Genomic DNA, 9415 nt, shown 5'->3' on the forward strand with positions numbered 1-9415 from the left:
GGGAGAGGAGAGAGGAGGAAAAAAATAAAAGACAAGAAAAAGGAAAATAAAAGAGGAAGAAGAAAGGTTCTCCAGTCCTCGTTCCAGCATTGGTGCAGCCGATGGGATGTGCACGGTCCTGGGGCACAAGCTCTGGGGTGGGTTTCTCACTTCCCATGTAAATTGCTTCTCATACACAGTCCACCCTCTCAGACCTTTCTGGAACAGTGCTGCCCTACCTCCACATGGCCCCTTCTCCAGCTTCGTCTTGTTCTTTGTCATGGTTAATGTGAACAATCCTTGTCTGTTGTTACCAACAATCCTTGGTCTGCCCCACAGCCATCCGACTGTTGGTGTTGGAAACACACACATCAGCCCTGTATTTTATCTATCTTAAGCCCCTCTGGGCAGCAAAGGTTCTGCCAGCCCATTCCTGGCCCCTCAGGCCATCAGGGCTGTCCAGACTCCCACCCTGGTGGGACACAGCCCACCCCACCTGGGCTCCCCAGCCAGGTCACACACCAGGTCACACCTCCTGCCCTGCGCCATCCCCGCTGCTGCTCTGCCCCTGGCTGTGCCACCACTTTGATCCCTCCCAAAGTGAAGCGATTCCCAGCGTTTTCTGAGTTTCTCCTACCCACAACCTGCCATGCTTCCTCTTTCCCCTTCCTTTTGAGGCCAACCCAGAGACAAGCTCTGCTACCACAGAAAGGGCAGCGGGTGCACTTTGCCTCGTGCAAATCCTCGTTCCCAGACAGCAGCCAGAAACACCTCAGAGCAGAGAGAAGGACAGAGGAAGGAGCTGCAGCCCCCAGCACCCTCCCCTGCAGCTCCTGGACACCCAGGACCTGCTCCCAGCCTGTACCATGGAGGGAAAAGCAGATAATCAAGTGGTGAAGCTGGTGGCTGTGTTTGAAGAGCAATGGTAAGGAGGGAGGGCTCTGGGTGCTGAGGGTGCTGAGGGTGCTGAGGGTGCTGAGGGTGTGTGCACGTGGAGTGGGTTTGGGAAGGAAGAAACCCACTGTGGAGGTGGTTTGGAGGCTGTGGAGAAACTGACAAGGTGATTTGCAATTCTTCACCACTCAGATCTGCCTCAGTGTCTTCCTCCCACTGTGGGTCATGGGCAGAAATCTGAAAACCTCAGTGGGGTGCGAGTGATTCTGCCTGGCTCAGGGTTAGGTTGTGGCAGCCCTTTCTCACCCCCACTCAGCATCTTCACACTCAGCCTGGCTGGTGCCTCCTGCTGCTGCTGCTGGGGAAAGGAATTGCGGTTTGCAAATAGGTAGACAGGGGTCTTCAGTGGGAATTAACTGCTTGGGTGTCTGGGAGGGTCCCAGCCTCAGCCTATCCAGTTGTTTGCAGAGATGTGGTTCCTGGGAAAGGAAGCATAAAGAATTATGTTAAGGCTAGTGAGAATTCCTTTTGTAAAACAGCTCCTTCCCTTAAAGGGTGAGCTGGGACCCTCAGACAGTGTGTGCCAGGGTTGGAGCGAGGGGATCTGCCCTGGCTGTGGTGTAATTCTGAGGCATCAGGTGAGGGCTGTCAGGGCTGTGCCTCAGTTTCTCCATCTGTTGAATCAAGATATGGAATCCTGCCTTTCCTTGTACCATGAGATGCTCTCAGTGAGCCTTAGAGAAGCTGGGTGGTTGGGCAGGTGAGTTTTACAGCAATTCCTAAAGATGCTCATATTTCTTTCATTCCAGGAACTTCTCCTGCATTTCTGCTCTGTGCTTTTGCCCAGGCTTTGTGCTTGTCCCCACCATCCCACAGTGATGAGCTGGAGCCACTGCAGTCTTTGGTCTGCCTCCATATCACTGCTGCATGGTGTTTGTTGTTTTCTGTGGAGTGTGAATTTGATTTAGAGGAAATAAAAGTAACTTGGGACTTTCAGAGGAAACTGGGGGACCTGGGAATGAGCAGAGCATTTTGGAACAGAAAATGGTTCAGCTTAAGTCAGCGTAAATAGAAAGAGAGAAGTTCCCTGTTGGGCCTCAGCAGTGGGTTTAGGCTAACACAGGTCTGGGAGGCACTAGGAGAGATGGAAAAAGCCTCTTTGTCTCTGAAGGGTCCTGCCAGCCCCCCTGGACAGGAGGGGATTTGTGCATGGCTGTGGATTCACTCCCAAGCTCACAGACATCCCAAGCATGGGATGGACCTAACATCCTCTTCAGATGAGTCTCTGCCCCTCAAGTCACCTCCTATCCTCAGCTTTGCAGTTTGATGTCCAATTTCCTCATGTCTTTCCCACCCTATCCATCCCACTCCTTGTCTACAGGCCAACAGTGGATGTCTTTCCAGTTTCTGCCCAGAGAGGTTTCCCACAGCTCTTGGGTGACAGACAAGTCACTTGCTGTCACCTTCACAGCCTGGCTTCTCCCCTGTGTCTGCTCTGGACCTGCTTTCCTTGTCTTCACTAGAAAAGGGAAGAGAGAACACCACCAAAAAACAACCTGGCTGCAAAACCACCTACACATGGCCTGCTCTTGGCTCAAAACTCTTGGCTGTTGGGCTTCTCCCTGCTTTGCTCTGTGGTGGCAGCAGGCAGAAAGCCAGAGCTGTGGGTGGGATAAACGACAGAATCCTGCTTTTCTTGAGCAGGAGAGGGACTGGCCACAGCAGCAGGAGGCACAGGGAGAAGAGAGGCTGGATCCTTGCCCCATGGAGGATGCTGAGGATGTTTGTACTGCAGGGCTGTAGTGGAGCAGAGCAGTGTCAGCGCTGGGGAGCTGCTGCTCTTGTCCCTTTTGGTGGCTTTAAGCTGGGACTGGGGGCTGTGCTGGCGAAAGGGTGAGCTGATCACACTCATTCCTTTGCAGCAAGGACAGCAAATCTACCCAGAGAGACAAGCAGGCTCCAACCAGTGCTGCAGCCAGCCAGCCCCAGCAGCTTCCAGCATCCCCTGCCAGCCAGAGCCGCTCCCTGACCAGAGAAGAGAATGAGAAGGAGAAGGATCAGCAAGGTCAGCGTGGGCTCAGCTTCAAATGTCTCCGTTCCCTGCGATACAGATTCTGTAAGGATGACTGGAGGAGGCCACAGGGCCCAGGCCTGGAGCCTGGCAGCCAGGTGAGCTCCAGAGGCTAGTGGGTGCCCATGCTCAGGCAGGGCTGGCCCAGGGTCACATCTCTGCTCACAAGACTGAGCCCTGCTCCTCATGCAGGAACCAGAGGAAAAGAAAATTGCTCTGGAGCTGCTGGAGACAGAGCAGGCTTATGTCAACCGCCTCTACCTCCTCGACCAGGTGAGCTGGGAAGTGGAAGGGCCCCATGCACGGGGATTTTGGAGAGAGTGAAGCTGTAAAAATGAGAGACATGTGGGCTACTGGTCTTTACAGCCAGAGATTGGGTCTGACCTTTGCCTTTCCTACACCCTACACCTCTGGGAAGCACCCTTGTCCCAGCAAAGCCTTCTATCCCACTCTCCTCTTGGGGCCTGGGAATTCCCACCTGCACAGTCAGACCTTTCACTGGGTGATGCATGAGTCTCAGAGAGGGAATGGGATCCTCAAGCCTCTTCCTGGCCCTTTTTACTCACCCTTCTTTCTTCCAGGTATTCTATGCAGAGCTGATGAAAGAAGCAAAAACTGGGAAGACAGTCCCAGAGGAGGTGGTGAAAATGATCTTTTCCAACATCTCCTCCATCTACCAGTTCCATGCCGAGTTCTTCCTGCCAGAGCTGCAGAAGCGCATGGAGGATTGGTGAGATGGAGGAGGGGAGGGCAGGACACCTGGGTAGCTTGGCCAGAGTAGGGGAGCAGTGCTGAGTTTGAGCTCCCACCAGGACCAGAGCTCAGCCTGTTTTGCTCCAAGTGTCTTGTTCTGGAAAGCACTTCCTTAAAACACTCGGATCAGAGCATGGAAAATGGGGGTGACCCCACGGTGGTTTGGGGTGTGCCCAGGTATAAACAGCCCAGGCTGGCTGCAAGGTGGGGACATACCCATTATGGAGAGCAGGAAATGGTGTGGGGATGCAGCAGGTTGCAGCAGGAAAAACCTGAGTCCTCCACTGTGGTCCTTCACTCCATCTCTCGCTGTGTTTGCCCCGATGGACTGAGGAAGCTGCTGGTCTGTGGTTCCCTCCTGCAGGAACCGCAACCCCCGCATTGGGGATGTGATCCAGAAGCTTGCACCCTTCCTCAAGATGTACGGGGAGTACGTGAAGAACTTCGACAAGGCTGTAGAGCTCATCACTGCCTGGTCAGAGAAATCAACCCCCTTCCAGGAGCTCATTGCTGACATCCAGGTGAGGGCAGGGCGGGGGAACTGCAGCAGCGCTCCCAAAATCTCCTGGGAACGGGGAAACAGCGAGGGTGGGAGCTGCCTGGTTACTGTTCCTCTCTCCGTACCTGGTGTCCCTGCCTAGAAGAGGAAGGTCTGTGCTAACCTGACGCTGCAGCACCACATGCTGGAGCCTGTGCAGAGGATCCCGCGCTACGAGCTCCTCCTGAAGGATTATGTCCGCAAACTCCCGCCCCAGTCCCCTGACAGGGGCGATGCTGAGAGTAAGGGCTCTGGCTCTCCACGGTGGGGAGGGCAGGGTGGGTTTGTAGGGAAATAACACCCTCCAGTGTTGTACAGGGGCACCAGAATACCTGGATTCACTCACCAACTGCCCTGTGCCCTTGGATAAACTTCTCAGTCTGATCCTTTTTTAGCAGGGAGAGGGATTCATCTGCCCTGTCAGGGGCTGGGGAGGGAAAGGATAGTGTTTCAGGATAAGGGTGGTCCCTCCACAGTATCCCCTAAAGAGACCTGTAGGGGCTGGGGGAGCTTTCAGAGCCATGAAGATAACACTGTTCCCCATCCTGCTGGGATGGAGGGATACAAGAGCCATCTGTCTGTCCCCCCAGGACCCCTCCATGTGCAGGCCAGTCATACCCAGGCTCTTGCACAGTGTTTCATGCAAGGGTGGTGTTCACAGGAGTGCAGCCTGTCCAGCTGCCTTCAGCTGCTTCCAGCCTGTCTCTTCTCATTGCAGAGGCCCTGGAGATGATTTTTATGGTGGCCAAGCACTCCAATGCAGCTATTGCCGAGATGGTGAGTGCCTGTCCCAGCTGGAAATGCTTTGCATCTCATGGCACAGTGACCCTAAAGGGGACAGGAGCCCTGTGGGTTCAGCAGAGGAGCTTAGACCCTGCTTTTAATGCTCAAACCCACCACCCCAAGCCTGGGGAAGTCACATCTGTAACATCAGCTGGGACACGACTGGCTGGTCGAGGCTGGGAGCTGCTCCCAGAGATCAGCCTGGGCTGAGAGAACTGTGCCACCTCTCCCAGTACACAGCAACTGGCCTGGGAGATGGGGATGGAGAGGACTCTGTGGTGACAAGGTTTAGGCTGCTCAGCACCCCAGAAAAGCAGGTCCCTCTGCCTCCCCCAGGAACGGCTGCAGAACCTCTGGGTGGTCTATCAGAGGCTGGGCCTTGAGGATGACATCGTGGATCCCTCCAACGAGCTGATCAAGGAGGGACCCATCCAAAAAATCTCCACCCGCAACAACAGCACGTCGGAGAAATACCTGTTCCTGGTGGGAGCTGGGATGCCCATGGCAAGGGGAGGGAGCAGATGAGATGGGAATGGGGAGAGGGGCAGCAAGCCTCGCCAGGGTGTTGCTGGGTCATCTCAACACAGAGGGGATGAATTCAGAGCTGGGGGGTTTGACCCCACTCAGTGCAGGGTTGGGAATCCTTGGGCATGGCAGCCCTGGGAGATGCTTCACCTTTGCAGGGTGGGAGAGGGCTGGGGCAGAAGCAGTCACATTTTAGGTGGGATTCTTCCCAAGGACCAGCTCAGCCATGGGGAGTGAAGGATCCCAGACCCCAGGGAAGCCACCAGCTCGGAGCAGGCAGTGCTGGGCTCCAACCCACCCTGTTCCCCCCTCCCAGTTCAACAACATGCTGCTGTACTGCGTGCCCAAGGTCATCCAGGTGGGCGCCGAGTTCCAGGTCCACCTCCGCATCAATGTGGAGGGCATGAAGGTGAGACAGGCAGCTTGTCTTTGTGCTTCCCCAGCCCCTGACTCCTCCAAAGGTCCTTGCTCTGCGGTGTTGCTGCTGTCCAGGGAAGGAGGGAGGAGCTGAAGCAAGGGGTGGCTTCGTGGGTGGAGTTGATACTCCCTGATCCTGTGAAATGCCAGTGAAACCTTGTGCATTTGGGATCTGAGGAACTGAAGGGCCTACACCCAAGGGACATCCCTGTGTCCCACATCGTGGAGAATGGTCCAGGTGTGCTGGAGGTGAGCTCAGCTCCTCATCCTTTCTCTGGTCTCCCACAGGTGCGGGAGCTGAAGGACACTGAGTTCCCTCACACCTTCCTGGTCTCGGGAAAGCAGCGGACGCTGGAGCTCCAGGCCAGGTAAGGGGAAGGTGACATCATGCAGACCCTCGGGGAGGAGGGACAACAGCTCATCCACCTCCTTTTTGTACCCAGGTCTGAGGAGGAAATGAATGACTGGATCAAGGTACTATCAAGTTCTGGGAGAGGGGCACAGCCCCCCATCCCAGGTGGATGCCCTGGGTCAGGGCAGCCCCCAGTGCCCCTCCAGCCCTGCCTTCCCCTCTAGGCCTTCCAAGATGCCATTGACAGGAAGGAGAAGAGGAGTGAGACTTTTAAGACGGCAGTCCATGGACTGGAGACAGACACCCCTGCAGTGAAGGTAACCCTCCTGCTCTCCCTGTGCCCCACCTGCCTCCAGCAGCTCAGGGGAGCACACCTTGCTGTGCCTTAGTTTCCCGAACTAAACTGAGCTGGGGGGAGGCTGAGGTGAAGGCAGAGGGGCTGGGACCACCCAGACCATGGTCTCCCACCCCCAGACAGAGGAGCTGGGCCGCCGAGCCCCTCAGTGGATACGGGACAACCTGGTGACCATGTGCATGCGCTGCAAGGAGCCCTTCAACGCCATCACGCGGCGGAGGCACCACTGCCGAGCCTGTGGATATGTGAGTCAGCCCAGGCCCCCTTCCCTCCCTCTGGCCTGCTCAGGCGGCTGCTGGGGCAGGAGTGCACCTCTCCCACACCTTGTACCCTTTTCCCAGGCTCAGAGCTGCTCCTGCCCCTCGGCTCCTCATGGAGCTCCTCATGGAGCTGTCCCTGGGTCCCCCAGTCCTGCCCCGGTGTCACCAGTGTCCCTGTCTGGTGGCTGCAGGTGGTGTGTGCTCGCTGCTCCGACTACAAGGCTGAGCTGCAGTACGATGGGAACCGCCCAAACCGCGTCTGCCAGCAGTGTTACATCTTCCTCACCGGCCACACGGTGCTCGAGGACCGCGAGGGGAGGCACAAAGGCATCCTGGAGGTGAGCTCTGCCCCTCTCTGCCCGACCTCCCCATGCCTTCTGAGCATTGCCACCCACCCTGGTGCCCAGCCTGGCCCTGCAGGCGCAGCAGGAGGGGTGGGAGTCACTCCCACAGCAGTCAGAGGTGCATGTGTTGATCTCTCTCCCTCCTGCTCCAAGCCTTGGGACCAGGCATCCAGGGCTCCCTTCAGCACAGCATCTCAGCAGCACCCTCAGAGCCAAGACAGCTCCTCACCTGCCCCTGCTGTGGGGAGTGGGCAGGGAATTCCCCAGGAAATTACCTCACTCGGTGCCCATTCTACCATCTACACCGGTTATTGAGGGATTTGCTGCTTTTTTTGGCAGAAAGGAGCTGCAGAGGTATCAAGCAGGAGTTTGCTCTGCAGTTCCCTGCAGCTGCTGGACAAGAACGGCAAGGGAGGAACGCGGGGCTGGTTTGTGATCCCGCAGGATGATCCCCTCGTGCTCTACATCTACGCAGCCCCCCAGGTACTGCCAGGCTCGGATCCACCCCCCAGGAAATCCCCTGTGCTCATCCCCTCCCTCCCACCACTGTCTCTGTTCTTGGCAGGATGTCCGAGCCCACACCTCCATCCCACTGCTGGGCTACCAGGTGCGGGACATGGCTCAGAGCGAGTCCCGGCACCTCTTCCAGCTGGTGCAGTCCCGGCAGGTGTTCACCTTTGTGGCAGACACCGAGGAGCTGAAACGGCGCTGGATGAGGGCCATGGCACGCTCTGCCGCGGGGATCACACACCCGGAGGAGGAGGAGGAGGATTCAGGCCTCTGCGATGAAGCAGAATGAAGCCATTCCCACCCCTGGGCTGCCTGGGGGGGGTCACACCTCCCCTGCCTGCCCACCCCGCTGGCTTTGGGCAGACCCCTGACATCTCTGCGTTCTCGTTTTCCGTCGTGATAAGGACAAGATGAGGGCACGTTTGGCATCACATGGACAAGCTGAATCCCTCTTCCCCTCCCTCCTTGCTCTCCGCGCTGGACAGAGGCGCTGGGAGTGGAGGGAGCGGGAGATTTTGGGGAGCCCCTCGGGCCCGGGCGCTGTGCGGTGCCGCCGGCGGCCACGCGGGGGCAGCACTGCCCCGTCATTCCCCAGCCGGCGCGGCGATGCTGCGAGTCGGGAGCGAGTCTGGAATTGGGACTGCTGAGATAAATCCCACCGGCCACCCCTCTCTGCAGCCTTTCGTGGGCTTGTATTCTCCAGGGCGCCCCGTGGGATTGTCCCCGTGGCTCCACATCGCCGTATATGTCACGTATATATCTGATACACAGTAGGGACCCAGCTTGTAGCTCAGCCTCACAGCTCTGGGACCCCAGTGCTGGATTCAGGGTGTCGCTTGTCACCACTCCTGGCCTCACACTGCAGTCCCGTGGTGTGGGGGTATCCCTTAACCACAGACAGCCCTCACCTGCCTCACTGAGCCAGCCCACACTCCTGCCCATCCCAGATTTTCCCTGTGCTCCCTCCTGCCTGCAAGTACCTTCCACCGCTGTACCTCCCTCAGTTACACGTTTCTTGGGACAAGGCTGTGTCCACACAGGTGATGCTGGGGACACCCAGGGGATCCCCCTCTCCATCATCAGCATAACGAGCACCCCTGCTCGTTTCACACAGTACTTAGACCCATGTTTTTCGCTCTGTATCCTCTTCAGCTCCCCAAAAACGCTGCTCAGGCAGAAGTTGCAACTTCTGAGCCTGCAGGGGCTGAAATGGGATGCAAGAGCCTTGTGCACAGAGCTGGAGGAGCCCACGGTCTGTGGCAGGCAGGGGTTGCTGCCTGTGCCTGGGCCATGCAGCAGCTCCAGCACGGCAGCCTTGGGCAGAGCCATTAGGTGTCACAGGCTGAACAGATCTGTGCGAGGAGGTAGAGCAGGACACTGCAAATGGGGCCAACACTTGGGGAAAGGATGGGGAGTAAAGATGAACCACTGCTGTCACCACTCTGGGGGGCTTCGGGGAGACAGGAAAAAGCTGTGAGCAATGTCCTTCCTCAGTCTACTCAACTCAGCTCATCCTGGGAAAGGGCAAACTGTGATGGCTTTACCTCTTCCAGCTCAACAGATCCCGTCAAAGAAAGGGTAGAGGAGCTGGATGTCAGGATGAGAGCTCTGCCAAAGCAGTTGCCCCTCAGGGT

General features: G+C 57.2%; 1 protein-coding gene across 1 annotated transcript; it reads left to right on the top strand.

The window, feature by feature from the left end:
- Positions 1–2: 2 nt before the first annotated feature.
- Positions 3–8458, top strand: FGD2 (FYVE, RhoGEF and PH domain containing 2). The gene is made up of 16 exons (XM_085082758.1): positions 3–904; positions 2796–3042; positions 3137–3217; positions 3526–3674; positions 4062–4218; positions 4339–4477; positions 4954–5012; positions 5355–5501; positions 5860–5952; positions 6249–6328; positions 6404–6434; positions 6537–6629; positions 6787–6912; positions 7119–7265; positions 7611–7754; positions 7837–8458. The coding sequence occupies exons 1-16, from the start codon at positions 846–848 to the stop codon at positions 8068–8070; spliced, it is 1986 nt and encodes a 661-aa protein (XP_084938884.1). The 5' UTR covers positions 3–845; the 3' UTR covers positions 8071–8458.
- Positions 8459–9415: the final 957 nt, after the last annotated feature.

Source organism: Lichenostomus cassidix, chromosome 26, assembly GCF_008360975.1.
Source record: "Lichenostomus cassidix isolate B80296 chromosome 26, HeHo_3.0, whole genome shotgun sequence".
Classification (NCBI taxonomy): Eukaryota; Metazoa; Chordata; class Aves; order Passeriformes; family Meliphagidae; genus Lichenostomus; species Lichenostomus cassidix.

What these genes read in the sequence shown, in the direction of transcription:
- FGD2 (XM_085082758.1), top strand. Translation starts at nt 846, where the DNA reads ATGGAGGGAAAAGCAGATAATCAAGTGGTGAAGCTGGTGGCTGTGTTT. An exon ending in GCTGTGTTTGAAGAGCAATG is followed by an intron (nt 905 to 2,795) that starts GTAAGGAGGGAG and finishes ATTCCTTTGCAG; the next exon opens with CAAGGACAGCAAATCTACCC. An exon ending in CGGAGAAATACCTGTTCCTG is followed by an intron (nt 5,502 to 5,859) that starts GTGGGAGCTGGG and finishes CCCCCCTCCCAG; the next exon opens with TTCAACAACATGCTGCTGTA.